At 60.9% G+C, this 16996-nt stretch overlaps 1 protein-coding gene across 1 annotated transcript in view; it reads left to right on the top strand.

The window, feature by feature from the left end:
* SYNE3 (spectrin repeat containing nuclear envelope family member 3) overlaps positions 1-16668 on the top strand; it is a gene marked incomplete at its 5' end in the record, with an annotated part of 40378 nt that extends 23710 nt beyond the window's left edge. The window contains 8 exons of the mRNA XM_081110673.1: positions 503-637; positions 3207-3368; positions 3503-3675; positions 4505-4634; positions 6055-6216; positions 8197-8346; positions 9557-9595; positions 14491-16668. Coding sequence (XP_080966799.1) covers positions 503-637; positions 3207-3368; positions 3503-3675; positions 4505-4634; positions 6055-6216; positions 8197-8346; positions 9557-9595; positions 14491-14691 — 1152 coding nt within the window. The 3' untranslated portion in view covers positions 14692-16668. The remainder of the gene's footprint in view (positions 1-502; positions 638-3206; positions 3369-3502; positions 3676-4504; positions 4635-6054; positions 6217-8196; positions 8347-9556; positions 9596-14490) is intronic.
* Positions 16669-16996: the final 328 nt, after the last annotated feature.

Raw genomic sequence — 16996 nt, 5'->3', positions numbered from 1 at the left:
AGTGTTCCTGTGCGTGCGGAGGCCCCCAGTTAAATAGACCTACTGGCTCTGAGAAGGAACGTTCTGAACCACACGGGGACGTCCCTCGGCGCTGGTGACCACTGTCGCTGGGCGAGGAGCTGCTGGCTCCTAACGAGTACCTTTTAACCCAAGCACAGCTCATGTGCAAGTTGCGAGTGCTCTTGGGAAGGTGTTAGAAGTGGTGTGTGTGGGGCTTTCCAGCCAGAGCTGGGGTGGATTCTTCACAACGCAGGCTGGCCGCCAGGGAGAGTCCAGATGGGAGTTTGTATTCTCATGGTGCCTCAGAATATTTCCATCGCATTAAAACTCTCACCGGTCCTGAGAGTGGGTCATTAGATGGCCATGAGGTGCAGCCGCAGGAGTTGGGGAGCCCCACCCTCCGAGACCCTCCACCGCGTCCCACTCAGAGTCCCCCCCACCCTGATCAGCACCCCTGCGAGAGGCAGGAAGGTCAGCCCCCTCATTGCTTCCTGTGCTGCAGGGGCTGCAGGAAGAGGGGCTGGACCTGGGCGTGCAGGTGGAGGCCACCAGGCCTTTCATCCAGGGGAACCCCAACCACCAGCACAGAATGGACCAGCTTTCCGCCGACTGCCAGGCCCTGCAGCGGTCCCTGGAGGTAAGGGCCGTGCAGACACCGGCCGGGACCTGACCCTCCCGAGCCTCCCCTCTTCTTCCTCCCTCCTGCCAGCGCTTCTTTTCCTTTCTCTTGTCCTTCTTCCCTCCCTCACCTACTCATCAGACCATCATTGAGCGCCTCCTGTATGCCAGGCAGTGATCGGGGCCCTAGGCCAGGGCAGCTGAGCCAGCGGGCAAGGCCCCTGTCCTCCCAGGTGACGTTCCAGGGGGTAGATGGACAGAGTGGGCAGCCAACAAGTAAACGTACAATTCCTCCTGGGCTGGGGCCAAAGAGCAGGGCACCGTGCAGGTGCTCCCCGAAGCCCAGCGGGCAGTGGCCCACACGTTTGCTGCCTTAGGGTGAGGTTGAAAGGTGCACCTAGTGGCCTGGCACCGTGCCTGCAGTGCCCTCTAGTGGCCGCCTGGGTCATTCTGGTGCTACGGAGGGCTGACTCCCTTGTGAGCGGTGGGAGTGGGGATTGAGGTCCTTCAACATCCCCCTGAGGCAGTGGTTCTCAACCTTCCTAACGCCGCAACCCTTTAATACAGTTCCTCATGTTGTGGTGACCCCCAACCATGAAATTATTTTCGTGGCTACTTCATAACTGTAATTTTGCTACTGTTATAAATCGTAATGTAAATATCTAATATGCAAGATGTATTTTCATTGTTACAAAGTGAACATAATGAAAGCATAGTGATTAATCACAAAAACAATATGTAATTATATATGTGTTTTCCGATGGTCTTAGGCGACCCCTTTGAAAGGGTCGTTCGGCCCCCAAAGGGGTTGCAACCCACCAGTTGAGAACCGCTGCCCTGAGGGCAGGTTCAAATGCATGCGGGCTGCAGCCACCCCCTGACCCCGATGCCCATTTGTCACCTGGGCCCCAGGAGCGCACAGCCGGCCCTCAGGCTGCCTCACTCAGGAAAAGTCTGAGGGTTCCCCACCCTACGGCTGACATGTGCTCATTAATAACAAGTGTTCCTAACAGCCTCCTCACAGTCCTGAGACTCAGATAGTGTCAGCAGCCACACCACTTAACACTTTAACATAATGCCCTTTCTACAGTAGGAAATGTAAATAAAAGGAAAGTAATCATTAGAAAAAATAATGTCTTTCAAAATGTAAGTGGCCGCGGTGGCCACACCAAGGCGGGAGGAGGCGGGCGGTGCGCCCTCCCCAGGGGGCGGCCTCCGGTGCCTCCAGCCGCGAGGTTTTCTGGGAGGCGAACAACCCCGAGTGCGGTCCTCCGTCCACTTACGGAGCAGCCGCATTCCCGCGCAGCCCACGTGGTCGTTAAAGCTGCCAACGTCTCTTCGTGTTTGTGTGGTAACTGGAGGCAGATTCTAAGCTCAGGCCGCAATAAACGTGGGTGTGGGCAGGGCCTGAGAGGACCCCCCATGCCCCACACTCCCACTCTCTCTGCTGGCACCCACCCCGTCACCAGCAGGGCAACCCAAACCCCCCTGAGTTTCGGGAAATACAGCCCTACCCATCTAGGCCCCCGGTCTGCATGAGGGCTGAGGTCTAGATGGATTCATTTCACTCCGTTTACTAAGTCAGCAGCTACTGGTCCCCAGGTTGAGGCAGGGGGCGTAGGGAAATAAGAACCACTGACCCCACCCCTTTAGGGGCCACAGAGCCCATAGACGCAGCAAACTGCAGCTTTATAATGAAAAAAACACGTGTTTTTATTGATTTCAGCGAGAGGAAGGGAGAGGGAGGGAGGGAGAGAAACATCAATGATGAGCGAGAATCATCCATCCGCTGCCTCCTGCACGCCCCCTACTGGGGATCGAGCCCGCAACAGGGGTGTGTGTCCTGACAGGGAATCAAATCGTGACCGCCTGGTTCCTGGGTCGATGCTCAACCACGGAGCCATGCCGGCCGGGCAGCAAACTTCAGCTTTCATGCCCACAGCCAGTAATGGGCTCAGGCCTCGCCATCTTTTTATTCAGTTTGGGGTCCACCTATAGTCCTTAGGCAGGCAAGTTCCAGGACCAGGCAGACTATCTTATCAGAGAGGATTTACATGACTGTCTGGTGGGGGAGTTGCTTCAGCTACCATTGTCTCGACTAACCAGTGGGTGCATAGCCCTGACCTTTGCCAGGGCTCAAGGGTCACCAGCCTCCCAGCTCCTTGTTCACACCTCTCTGCCAGTGAAGGCAATGGGCGGCTTCCCACAATTCCTCTTGAAGAGTGTTCGCTCTGCTGGGTGTGCACCCAGCGGTGAAAGGGTCGTGTCCCAGGGCTGCCATGTTCTGGGTAGGAGCTGTGGACCCACCATTTTCACAAGTGGCTGTGCCGATGCACCCACACGAGGTGGACAGGAGATCCGGTTGCCCCAGACTCCGCGCGGGAAAGCGAGACAGGCTCGGAGCCCTTTTCGCCAGAAGCTGTCTTCCGGGCCCATGCCTTGCACCATGTAGAGGGAGGACCCGCGCCTTGGTCCCTGCTGGGTCGGGGGCCCTAAAGGGGAGCACACCCCGGGGCCCGGGCAGGCCCGGGGGCCCAGGTCCCGGCCTCAGCCAGCACTCAGGCGCCCTGGCCCCGGCTGTGCCGCAGGACCTGGTGGACGGCAGCCAGCGGAGCACGCGGGAGCACTGCGCCTTCAGCCACGAGCTCCTGCAGCTGCAGCAGTGGGTGGCCGTGGTCACGCAGAAGCTGGAGTCCTACCTGGGGGACACGGGCCCCTGGGATGCCCAGGCCCGCGAGGCCGAAGTCCAGGTGAGATGGCTTTCCCTGCGGAGATGGTGCACCCCCCAGGCAGGTCGGGAGGCCAAAGCACCCACACTGGGAGCGGAGACCGCCAGGACTCACTGTGTGTGTGTGTGTGTGTGTGCGTGTGTGTGTGTGTACAGGGGCTGCTGGCGGAATTCCCCGAGAAGGAGGCCCAGCTGCCCCTGGTCGAGGCGCACGGCCGGCTGGTGATGGAAAAGTCCTCCCCGGAAGGGGCTGCCGAGGTCCAGGAGGAGCTGGCGGAGCTGGCGGGGGCGTGGCGGGCCCTGAGGCTGCTGGAGCACAGCCTGCTGAGGTGAGGGGCCTCCTGGCCCTCGGCCTGGTCTGGGACAGCACCCCTCCCCACAGCGCGGAGCTCAGTGGTGCCGTGGGACAGGGGCCGGGGTTCTGCCTGTGGCAGGCGTGGCACCAGGGGCCGGGGCATCTCCCGGCTGGCCCAGCTGGCATTTTGGAGGTCCAGAGGAGCAGGGAGCTGCCCCGGCTGGGAGTGAGCCTCCAGCCCGCCCCCCCCCCCCCCCGGGCTCGGGCCGCACCCCCATCACCGGGCACCTGCACCCCACCCCGTCACCGTGAGGGGGTCTCAGCACCCCCATCACTGGGCACCTGCTCCCCCATCACCGTGAGGGGGTCTCAGCACCCCCATCACTGGGCACCTGCACCCCACCCCCACCACCGTGAGGGGGTCTCAGCGCCCCCATCACTGGGCACCTGCACCCCACCCCCATCACCGTGAAGGGGTCTCAGCACCCCCATCACTGGGCACCTGCACCCCACCCCCGTCACTGTGAGGGGGTCTCAGCACCCCCATCACTGGGCACCTGCACCCCACCCCCGTCACTGTGAGGGGGGTCTCAGCACCCCCATCACTGGGCACCTGCACCCCACCCCCGTCACTGTGAAGGGGTCTCAGCACCCCCATCACTGGGCACCTGCACCCCACCCCCGTCACTGTGAGGGGGTCTCAGCACCCCCATCACTGGGCACCTGCACCCCACCCCCGTCACTGTGAGGGGGTCTCAGCACCCCCATCACTGGGCACCTGCACCCCACCCCGTCACCGTGAGGGTTCTCAGTAGGCGAGTCCCCTCCCGGGTCCGGCGTTGACGGCCGGTTTGTTTCCTCAGCCTCATCAGAAACCGGCAGCTGCAGAGGCTGGACGTGGACTCCGGGAAGACCCCGATTTTCACCAACAACATCCCGAAGAGGGGCTTTGTCCTCACCCCCACGGGGCCCCTCTCCAGGCGGCACCGGCAGGTGAGTCTGGCGGGGCTTCCAGGAGGAGGGGCCAGATCCCAGGCCAGTGATGGGGGCGGGGGAGGATCTCCGGCAAAGCCCCTAACCGGGGCCACAGGCTCCGCTCGGAGTGGGCCCCGTCCCGTCTCGGTCAGCCGGCCCTGCGTGTCACAGGCGTCCCTCAGGCCCCTGGACAGACGGACTCAGAGACCTCAGACCCAGGCCCTGGGGAAGGCCCCGGGCTCCCCTGGACAGACACGCCCTCGCCCCTCAGAAACACCGCCCCCCGCAGGGAGGAGAGGCCAGGGGTCAGCGCTTCCCGCCGAGCCCAGGCTGCAGACTGCAGCCACAGAGGGTGGGCAGGTTTTGGTGCCGTGAGTTGTATTTTGTAGAAAGAATTAAGCTCCCTGCCCTGTACCAGCCGTCCTGTCCCCCAGATGCCTTCACAGAAGGCAGCGCATTGGCGAGAAGCTAGCGCAGGGAAGAGAAACTCACTCTTCAAAGCCAGCGTCACCCCATCCATCCTGCTCTCCGCCCGCGCGGCACTGATGGGGTGTTACCGCTCGGAGCTGTGCCGGGGCTGGGGCCCAGCTGGGAACCACCCAGAAACCCTTCCCCCCAGCAGAGCCCGGAGCCCAGCGCAGGGCCATGCCCGCTGTGCCTGCACCCGATCGCTGCTTAACATGCGGGCTCTGACTCAGGAGGTCTGGGGGCCCCGAGCCTGCTGTCTGCAAGCCCCTCGGAGCACCCCGTGAGAGATGAGGCAGTGGGAACCACAGGCCATGAAATCGGGGTTTCCAGAAAGCAGGGTGCAATGGCAGAGGGGCCATGGGCTGTGGGGCCTGCAGAGAGGCCGTGACCCGGGGCTGGGCCAGGGCAGCCCTCCCAGAGGGAAATGCGAGGGGACCATGGAGGCAGGGAGTGGGGGGAGGGGGGGCGGATGGGGGCGGGGTTGTTCCTTGCAGAGGAGGCATGTGTGCAAAACCCCAAGAAACTGCAGGGCCAGGTGCCAGGCGGGTTTGAGCGCTCGGGCTGGAGAACGGGCAGGTGGGATGAGCCGCAGACAGGCAGAGCCGCCCCGAGGCCTTGGGCCACATCGAGGCGTGTGAGAAGCCACCGGGTGCACAAGGGAGGGCTCAGCCGAGTGACTGCAGGAGAGAGCCCACTCCGGCCGCAGAGCCGCGGGGGCAAAGGGCCGGCGGGTAACCCAGCTTACCAGCATCCTGGTTGGGGGGTGGGGCTGCCACAGGGGGACCGGGGGCCGAGGAATGTCCCGGACCCTCCACACTGCGGCCACGCTGAGCAGACACTCCTTGCCCCCAGGCCTCTCGCATCCCTGTGGGCATCCTCGTGCCCGCCCTCCGCCCGGTGGGATCCCAGGACACGAGGCCGGAAGGCTGGGTTCCCCGCTGATGCTTTGGCCTCGCTGTCACTCCGGCAGGCAGACCCGCACCAGGAAGCAGGAGGCGGCCCCAAGGGCTTCCCCCAGCTCCTGGGCGACTTCGAGCGGTGGCTGCAGGTGGAGAACGCCAAGCTGGTGAGAGTCATCGCCATGAGAACCGCCACAGCCGAGGCCGCCAGGGCCAGAGAGACGAAGCTGCAGGTGCGTGCCAGGAAAGGCCCCTTTCCGAGGGGCGGCACCATGGATGGTTTAAAAAAAAATTCCCATTGATTCCAGAGGGAGGGAGAGAGAAACATCAGTGATGAGAGAGAACCATCGATCGACTGCCTCGTGCACGCCCCCTACCGGGTATGGAGCCGAGACCTGGACACGTGCCCTGACCAGGAATCAAACCGTGATTTCCTGGTTCACAGGTTGAGGCTCCCCCTCGGAGCCGCGCCAGCCGGGCCGGCAGTGTTTGCCACGACGGAGCCCTTCCTTTTTTCCCGCTGAGATTACTTACTTATTTATTTTTGTGAAGCCTCCCCCCAGGGCATTTTTCTACTGACTTTTCGAGAAAGAGGTAAGGAGAGGGAGAGACGGAGAGACACTGATGTGAGAGAGACACGTCGATTGGTGGCCTCCACATGCGCTCTCCGACCAGGGCCAGGGATCAAGCCTGCAACCAAGGTATATGCCCTCGACTGGAATCAAACCCAGGACCCTTCCGTCCACAGGCGATCGGCTCTCCCCTGAGCCAAACCAGCCAGGGCCCTAGGGAGCTCTTCAAAACAAGGAGCACGTGCCTCTTCGTGAGCTGTCCTTGCCTCTGCGTGCGTAATGGTCATTGAGCTTGTCTGGCTGAAGCATTTTAGGAGAAGCATTCATCCTCTGTTCAGCCTGCCCCATCCTGCCCGGCTGGGGAAACGCCCCAGTCGCCGCTGCGGGGTCTCCGAGCCCTGGCTACACACAGAGCCTCCCGCAGTCGGGGGCTCCACGCAGCAGCTCCGTTTCGCTCCTGGCTCTGAGGGCCGGCGGTTCGGGCGGGCTCGGCTGGCAGTCTCCCACCACAAATCTTTCTCTTTCGCTCCCGCGTGGAGTTAGCCGCCACGCCTTCCTTGGTTCCTGGGGATTTTTTGCTTCTGTCCCTCTCAAGCCCCCTGTCTAATCTGGGCACATACCTTCTGGACCTGAATTACGGGCCTCGGGCGTCCCCGCGGAAGAGGGACTGGTCGCGGGGCCTCCACCGCCGCAGGGCCCCGACTCTGACCTTTCCCTCCACGGCCCCGAGGGGCTGCCCGCAGCCTGCGCTTTCACCGCGGTCCCTCCAGCCTGGCCAGCGGCCTGTTGGCAAAGCAGCCTGCACGCTGGGCCGCCTTCCCTGGTTTTTCCTTGGCCTGGTTGTAGCCCCATGTGCTCCTTGCTGACTCTTTAGTGCCTTTATTTTAATTTTTGTCATCAAACCTCCCATTTCTGTCATGTTTTCCCGGCACCGTCCTGCACCTGTAATGCCTTTCAGATGTTTTGGCTATGCGGCCCTCTTTCCTAGTTGTGAGAGGTTTGGTCCAATGGCCTGGTTGACCATGGCAGGCAGTCCTTCCTGCCCGCCCCTTCCTCCTGCTCGGCCACTCCTCTCTCTTCCTGCTGCCCCCCCCCCCCCCCCAGTTCCATCCAGATCAGAGATGGCCTGGGGTTCCCCCGGTTGACCCTCCTGTCTGTGGAGAGCTCACATCCCCGGGGCTCTGAGGAGATAGGCAGATGCGGACTCCAGCTCCTGGATTCCAGCCCGGAGCCCCACATTCACACCGCTTCCCAGGGATCCCGCGGACCGAAGGGGCCCCCCTGCAGGACACAGCGGTAGATTTGGGAGGAAAATCCCTGTTTGGACATCACTCTGCCAGGCCTAGGCTGAAGGAAGGGGGTCCGCAGTGGCAGCTTTGATGGCAGTGACGCGAATGTGAGGGCGGGAGGTGACCAGACGGCCAGCAGTGCAGACCCTGTCCTGCAGGAGCCCGTTCTGCTACGCGCAGACAGCAGTGGCAAAGTCTGGCTGAAGCATTTTAGGAGAAGCCCGCTTTCCCCAATAGGATTCTCATTCAATGGCTCTGTCAGCTCAAGTGGAATGCGATTGGCTGCTCCTTGCCGGCCAGGTGAGTGTCTGGGCCATTGGAAGGTGCCCTTGACGTGGTCCTTTCCCCGCAGGAGCTGGAGGCTCGGGTCCCCGAAGGCCAGCATCTCTTCGAGGACCTCCTCCGTCTGGGGCCGGCGAGGGGCGCCTCGGAGGAGCTGGAGGACCTGCGCTACCGCTGGATGCTGTACAAGTCCAAGCTCAAGGACTCCGGGCAGCTGCTGGTGGGTGCAGGCGGGCAGGTCCCAGCCTGGGGGTGGGACTGCGGCCGAGCCACGCTCACCGGGGAAACCTGGGCCACATCCACCCGCCCTGTGCCTCCAGGGACCAGACTGAGGGGACCGCGCGGTGGGAGGGAGGGAGGAGACTCCCAGGTCCCGGGCGCTGGATGGCAAGATGCCATTCATTCACCCTGTGAGGCCACCCTGTGAGGCCGGCTCCAGTAACAGCAGCCGTGACCGTGACCTCACAGTTAAGGTCTGAGCAGCGCTGTGCTGCCTCGTGAGCTGCAACCTTTACGCCAGCGGTTCTCAGCCTGGGCTGCACATTAGAATCCCCTGGGAATCTTTTTAAAATCCTGATTTCTGGGCCTCACCCTCCGGAAATTCTGTTTCTTTGTTACTAATGTTGTGGCCCCACCCCATCACAAAGAAACAGAATTTCCGGAGGAGGAGGCCCAGAAATCAGGATTTTTAAAAGATGCCCAGGGGATTCTAATGTGCAGCCCAGGTTGAGAACCACTGCTTTACGCCATCATCCTGTCAGTCCTCCCAGCAGCCTCTGCCCAGGGAATTGTGTCTCCAGTCCCCCGAGGGGCACTGACACCCTGAGAATTCACACTCGCCTGCAGTCCCCGGGCTTGTGAGCGCAGAGCTGCACTAGCACACACCAGCGGGGGAGGCCTGGGCCTGGAGGCGCCTGCACCACCCGCCCTGGGACTCCCAGCGAGCGAGCATCTTCCCGATGCAGCCCTGAGACGTGCGATGGCTCGCAGCAGCCCTGTGGGGAGGACCGCTAGGATCCCCTGAGCATCAGCGGTGAGGAGACAGGCTTGGAGCTGAGCTGAGCTGAGCAGGGGGCGGCTGAGATGTTTCTGAGGGTCCTGGCTGCCCTCAGACCCCGGACCCCACGTCTGACGCGCCCCCTTTGCTGGCCCCACAGTGGCTGAGTCGGCCACTAGGTGTCAGCCCAGCCCCAGCCGGTGGCCCTGCCGCCAGCCTTGCCCAGGCGTCCCAGACAGTCCCACCTGGGCCCGGAGTGCGTTAAAAAGCTCATTAAATCGAATCACCTGCTGGCTCAGCCTGTCCAGATGACCAGGAGTTTTAAAGAAACGCTCCCCTGACAAAATGAATATTCCATTATGGGCTCTGCTGGGATTTAAGTTTCACTCACTTAACTTTTTTTCCCTTTTCCTCTCCTTCCCTAAAATAACAGACGCAGAGTTCTGCAGGGCAGCCCGCTGGATTCCAGAAGGTATGGCGCCCGCCATCTGCTCCCCACGCGGGAGGGTGGGTGGGCCGGGGGCTGGGCTGGGACTCCTGGGCTTCCTGGAAGGTTCCGTGAGGAGTGAACATTGATGCAGGACCAGCTCTGGGCTGCCCGTGCTGGGCCCCAGGCCCTCACTCTCAGAAGCCCTGGGGGAGCAGAGTGGCCTGAGCTGTGACAGGCACAGGGTGGCAGGGACCCTAGAGTCTCCCCCCCCCCCCAGGACAAGGTGACAAGGGAACAAGGATGCTCTTAATAATCCTGCTGGGACAGCAGGGGTCGGCCGGGGCCCTTCCGAACTGGGCCACGTGAAGGGTAGACAGGTTTTGGGGCTCAGTGGGGGACAGGAGAGGAAGGGGGTGCCTTTCATGTTGGGCCAGACAGGTGTTACCACTTAGGTCCCCCGAGGTGCGCTCAGGGACACTCCCGTGGGCGTACAGGTCAAAGCAATAACAATAACGGCGGAGATCATCATGATAACAAGTACTGTTACTCCAGATGCCACACCCTGGCAGCCACTGTCTGCGGGCAGTGTGATAACTGCTGGCCGGGTGTTTAGGGGACGTCCGGCCACCCCAGGGCACCCTCACCCCCACTCTCTGCAGGGAGGGGGCGGGGTTGGAGGTTGTTCAGGAGCCTCTGCCTCCAAAGCCATCTTCACCTCTCACATCCGCCAAGAAAGCGCCTGGGCCTGGTGGGCCCGCTTCTAGGAAGCCGGCTGTACCCCATGTCCCAGGCGCCTTTCCCAGGGGAGCAGGTGGGTTCCTGCCAAGCCAGGCCCAGGGGACGAGCCTCCGACCTGCTACTCCGAGAGCTCTGGGTCCTCGAGGCCGCATGTCACGGAGCCTGTGTCTGGATGCTTTGCACATGGGGCGTCTCCTCAGTCTCCCGAGGGTGCTCAGGTCTTCCTTCTTTGGAAGAGGGGGTGTCGCCCGGACTGGGGCCCCTGGGGCCGCGCTCCCGTAAGTGCTCGCTAAACATTTCCGAGGAGGGGCCTCTTGGCGGCCGACTCCAGCCCTCCAGCGCGGCTCGGGCGTCCTGCCACCTGTGGTCAGGATAGTGTGCAGTGTGCGCAGCCCTGTGTTTGTCTGCTCTCTCCTCCTTCGTTCACTTATTCGTGTCACACGCATTTGCTGAGCGCTGACTTTGTCCCGAGCACTGCTGAAGGCACTTGAGACCCAGTGAGGGCGGGACAAAGCCCTGCGCTGCCCGGCTGTGCGTGCTGGCCGGGCGGGGAGGGCGCGGGGAGGGGGTGCACGTGTCCAGCTGGTCTGCTGAGCACAGCGGCCAGGCTCTGGGTCAGGCAGCTTCGAAAGGCAGCAATGGCTTGGGGTCTGGTTACAAATATATTTTTACTGATTTCAGAGAGGAAGGGAGAGGGAGAGAGAGATGGAAACATCAATGATGAGAAAGAATCATGGATCGGCTACCTCCTGCTCACCCCACACTGGGGATCGAGCCCACAACTCGGGCCTGTACCCTGCCTGGGAATCGAAACTGACCTCTGGGTTCATAGGTTGACACTTAACCACTGAGCCACGCCAGCCAGGCACGGCTTAGGGGTCTTTATAGCTGCAGGGTTGTTGTTTTTATCTATGACTGGCAGATGTGGGGCACAGTTTCATGGGATATGCAAAGCAGGCAGGCTCTAAATGGCCCCCAAAATCTGCTGCCCTGGGCGACATTAAAACAAGCGGCTGTGTGAATGTTTGAATCTGGCGCTGACTGGCCTTCTGGCCGACAGGTCTCAGCCCACTATGGAGCAGTGAGCACTGGGGGCCCATATGCCGGAGCCTTCGGGGCTCATTTCCATGGCAGCTTGTTTATGCAGCGTTTGGGTCCCTCCCCCAGAGCTTCGGGTTCAGGAGGTCTCGGGTAGCCTGGAGCCTGCACTTCCAGCAAGTTGCCAGGGGGAGCTCAAGCTGCTGCCTTCACAGCTGTGTTCTCCTTACTGGAGTCGGGTGTGTGATCCTTGGAGAGCACTTACCCCATTTTCCAGTGGAAAAAAAGGAGGATCCACTGAGCTCATGATGGGCAAATTTCTTGTAACCACCAGCACATAGTAGGTTCTTTTTTTTTTTAAAGATTTTATTGATTTCAGAGAGAGGAATGATTGAGAGAGAATCATTGATTGGCTGCCTCCCACACGCCCCCTACTGGGAATCGAGCCAGCAACCCCAGCATGTACCCTGACCGAGAATCGAACCTTGACCTCCTGGCTCATGGGTTGGTGCTTAACCACTGAGCAACACTAGCCGAACACATAGTAGGTTCTTAATTGCCATGTAAATGTGGGCCCAGGAGACTCCTGCAGACACCGCCCCTGCTTCACTGTCTGTGAACAAAGGGGTCAGTGACACTTCTGTCGGGGGGCCTTCCTGTGGTTTGGCTCTGGTGCTCCCGTTGCTGGCCGGCGTGTGCGCATGTGTGTGCGTAAGGGCGTGTGAGCACGTGCACACATGCACACGCAGCCTGGCAGGGAGGACCCGGCGCTGTCTTCAGAGGCTGTCACCTTGCCAACTTAGAAACGTTGCGCGTATTATTTGTATCCCAAAGGGAAGGGGAACCTGCCCCGAAGCGAATGATTTATGAGCAGTTGCTTTCGCACCTTTTTTCTCTCCGAGTGCCAGGCCATCGGAGGCCCCCGCTGTGTCCAGGGCTGCAGCCTGCTTGTTTGTATAAACAGAATAATTAAGATTTATTAAATTCACAGCTGCCCACACACTCGCCAGCTCAGCCACGAGAAGTTTGGCTGCAGCGTCCAGACACATGAAATGTAATTGCTTTTCAAGTTACAGCGGGGCCGTGAGTCAGCTGAGTTCTGCCCTGGCCCGGGGCGGGGGGGTGGTGGGGGGGCCGGGGGACCAGGGGCGGGGGGCGTCCTACCCCAGGCAAACCGTGAGCTGAGGGACCAGGTTCTTCAGTGCTTCGCTTGCCTGGGTGAACGGGTCGGCCTGTGCGCCAGCCTGCGGGCAGGGAGAGCGTTTGTGACCGTGGCTCTGGGATGTAGTCGGTTTGGCTCGGTGGGATGTAGATTCAGATGCGGAGGGCCCGAGGGTGGCTTATTTGACCACATTTTATAGTTTTAAGGCTCCTAATTTTTCGCATTCTCACATCTCCCAAATTGGGGTGTCTGATTTCAATCAAGTTCTTCCCGTGAGGATGTGAATTGGCTTCTCTCCACCCCAGGACACTGGCCACCGAGATTTCTTTACGTTAAAATCTCTGCTTGCGGCTTGTGTTTCGTTTTGTTTCTGTGTGGACCACGCTGAGTGTGTAAACGTAGACGGCCAACCTCTGGTAACTCCAGCCTGTGGTTCAAGTTCACAGGAAAGAGTTTTGTTTGCTGCCCGTTACCACAGCCCTCATCATCACCACCTCCATCATCATCATCCTCACCATTATCATCATTACCATCACTATCATCACCATTATCATCCTCATCATCCTCACCACTATCATCATCATCACCGCCATCATCATCATCCTCACCATTATCATCATTACCACCACCATCATCACCACCACCATCATCATCATCCTCACCACTATCATCATCCCCACCACCATCATCATCATCCTCACCACTATCATCATCCCCACCACCATCATCATCATCCTCACCACTATCATCATCCCCACCACCATCATCATCATCCTCACCACTATCATCATCACCACCACCATCACTACCATCCTCATCATACTTACCATCACCACCACCATCATCACCACCAGCACCACTATCATCACCATCATCATCCTCACCACTATCAGCATCACCATCACCATCATCATCACCATCATCGTCACTACCGTCCTCACCACCATCACCATCATCACCACCATCATCATCATCATTACTACCATCCTCATAATTCTCACCACCATCATCATCATCATCATCATCATCATCACTTGATTGTAGCTTCTGGTGTCCTGGAGAGCGAACTTTTGGTTCTACAAGGAGCCAACAGATATATTCTACAATAATAGTACTGCTACTAAGAGCTTATTTACCTTTTAATTGGTGTGCAAATATACGTTGAGTCCTCACCACAACCCGGCAAATGGGGGGCGGGCATCACTGTTTTATCCCAATTTTTCAGAGAGGGAAACAGATGCTCAGAGAAGTTGCTAACTCGCCGAGGGTCACCTCGCCAGGGTGTGACAGCCTCTGCCGCGGAACCTAGTCAGCCAGGTTTCCGCGAGCTGGGCCCGGCCCTGCACGTGCTGCCTCGTGACCGTGGGGCCTCCACTTCCCTGAGCGGCCAGCTCTTGGCCCTGCACTCCCGTGGAGGCACAACCGGCCAGGCCCTCTAGGAGTTGGGGTGTCCTTCTGTAGGATGGATGGCGTTGATGATGAAGACGGTGGTGAAGGGGAAGGATAAAGGGAAGGTGACACACATGATGATGAACATGGCGGTGGTGGTGATGATGATATGAAGCTAATGGTGATGGTGGCGGTGACTGGTGTAGATGATGACATTAGTGATGCATCATCATAATAATGACAGTGGTTTTAAGCGCCCGCTGTCTCACTTATTTCTCACGACAGCTCTGCTGGGCAGGCACCATCACCCCTTTTTGTAGTCGAGAGACTTGAAGTTTAGAGAAGCTGAGTGACCTTCTCGAGAGTCCGCCTAGGACTCACAGCCAGGCAGACTCGCATGGTAACTGGCAGAGTCCGTAACGCTATGTGCTTGTTCTTCCTCTCATGCCTCCAATGGTTTGAGAAAACGAGCGATCTTCGTTCCTGGCAGCACTGACACTGGGCCCACTTCACAGATGGGCAGACTGAGGCCGTGGGGTCAGAGAGGCGGCCCAGGCCCACTGCTCCCCCCGGCGTCCTCCCCGCCCACTCACTCCTGCTCTGTCCGCAGGCCCGGCCGCGGCGAGGACCCGGCGGCTTCCTCCGGAGGGTGTGCTGCGTGGCGCTGCCCCTGCAGCTGCTCCTGCTGCTGCTGCTGCTGCTGCTGCTGCTGCTCCCCGTGGGCGAGGAGGCCCGCAGCTGCACGCTGGCCAACAACTTCGCCCGCTCCTTCAGGCTCATGCTCCGCCACAGCGGCCCCCCGCCCACCTAGCCGCGGGGCACGCCGGTGACTTTCTCCTCCGGCCTCGGCAGCCCCGCTCCTCCTCCGGACACGGGGACACTGGACGTGGGCAGGTGGACGGCAGAGCTGCCGGGACAGACTGTGCGGATGCTCCCAGCACAGAACGACTTTTTCTACGGAGTTGTCTCGTCTATTTATACTGCACGTGTGCGGGCGGGACCAGGACCGACGTACGGGACTCTGTGCTCTGCATGTACAGGCTCGTGCGGACGGTTTCGGGGTGGATCTGTTCGGGGGTGGGGGAGGGGCGGCCCTGGACTGGGGGTCTGCCGTCAGCCCTGGAAATGCAGCATGTCACTCGGGGTGACCTCCTACCCAGAAGCCCACCCCCAGCCCAGGGCTACTGAGGCCTCTGCTTGGCGTTCGGACGGGGCCCGCTCAGGCCCGGTGGCTCCTGTGTTAGGCACCATGACGGAGGACATGCTTGTCTCATTTTAAACTGGACAGCGGGTTCGGATTAGAAGCAGAAATGGGGGCGCTCACTGGCAGGCCCAGCGAGGGCGGTGAAGAGTGACCTCCAGGGAGGGCGGGGCCCGGAAGAGCAGCCCGGGAAGGACCAAGGGGCAGGCCGCACCCCGATGGCACGGACCAGGGCGAGAGTCGCAGTTCGATGGTGCCTGCGTGTCCTGTTCAGGGAGAGAGACCTCAGGGCTAAGATCTCCATGGAGAGAGTGGTGCGCCCTGTGAGCAGCCGCCTACCATGAGGGAAGATGCCCCCCGCCCCCCGTCACTCTTGGGCTGAGCTGGTCCTGTCCCCCCTGGAGTGGAGGGGAGCCCGTCACACTAGGGAGTGAGGGCCCCAGACAGAGGTGAGGGGTCGGCCTTGCAGCTCAGCCGTGGGAAAGGCTCTCCCTCCTCCTCCCTGGAGGGGCTCTGGACAGAGGCAGATCCTCGGGACCAAGAGTGCCCCCCACGTGCCCCCGCAAGGGAGCCAGCTCCAGGCGCCACACCTGGCCCTCCGCCAGGCCTGGGCCACGGCCCCCCCCCACCATCTGGGAGGGCCCGCCGGCTCTCTGCTGGGCCTGAGGCCGGAAACAGGCCCCTTCCTCCCCGGGGACTCCGGGGGCGCCTGAGTGCATTATAACTGGATCGTGTTTTCCCTAAATCAACACGAAGCTTTCCTTTCTCAGAGATGCCCAGCGCCCGCGCTTTACCCATCGAGCCGGTCTGCTCAGTTACCAGCAGGCCCAGAGCGGCTCCTCGGGGCTGTGGAGCCAGAAGGCGTGACAGACCCTGGAAGCCCCGGAAGCCGAGGGAAACTGAGGCGCCAGAGCCCTGGCCCCGCGCCATGCCCCCCGCCTCCGCCCCCGGCACACCGGCCTCCCTTTCTCGCCAGGCCCGGCCTGGGCACAGCTCTCGCCGCTGGTCCTGGGCTCCCAGAACCAAAGGAACCGGACATTCGGGCGCGGGAAGGCGGTGCTGCCGGGAACCCAGCAGAAAGCCCGCTTCGCCGCAGGGAGAAGCCGCCCGCGGGCGACCCTCTGCTGGGTCAGGGCTGCGCCACCCAGACCTCAGTCCAGCAGCCACGCCGGGCGCAGGGGGCCCTGTGCGTCCATCCTAGACGGTCCGAGCTGGCAGGGCCTTCAGTGTCTCCACTGCCCCTGCCCCTTCACAGGGAGAAGGCTGAGGCCCAGAGAGGGGCAGTGACCTGCCTGTGGGCACACAGCAAGGGGGAAAGGTCACCCCGCCCCAGGGGGCACCCTGCCCAGGACGGCCCGGAGCAGGCCCCCCGCCCGCCTTGTCAGTAACTTCCAGAAGCAAGGGCTTTGAGCGGGAACGTGGTGCTTCCGTGTGGAGTGTGTGGGCTGGCGGGCGGGAGTGTCTGTATATTTTGTAAACTTTGATGATGATGCCTTAGTCTGCTTGTTTGCATAACTTTTTCTAAAAAAGAGACCTGATATTTTCATTACTTTATATAAATGCAGTTGAAATGTGATCGAACAGCCCACTTACTGGTGCTCCTACGTGTAATCTCTTCTGCGCAGAGTGCGCGAGGCAATCAGGGCGTTCATGACGTTCTGGCTTCCTGAACAAGCGCTGCAAAGGGCCTTAATGTGCCGAGTGGGTGGCGTGTTTGGGTTTCCTCTGTCCCAGAGTGCGGGGGGCGGGAAGAGGGGAGTGTCCCTGCTCAGCCCAGCTGGGGGGGGGGGGGCGGGGGAGAGGACGACAGAGAGAGAAGGAGAGAGAGAGGGAGAGGGAGAGAGAAGGAGAGAGAGGAGGAGGAAGAGGGGAGTGTCCCTGCTCAGCCCAGCTGTGTGTGTGTGTGAGGGGGCGT

This window comes from Myotis nattereri, assembly GCF_964212035.1.
Source record: "Myotis nattereri genome assembly, chromosome: 1".
NCBI classification, from domain to species: Eukaryota; Metazoa; Chordata; class Mammalia; order Chiroptera; family Vespertilionidae; genus Myotis; species Myotis nattereri.
This window is presented reverse-complemented; position numbering and strand designations above follow the sequence as displayed.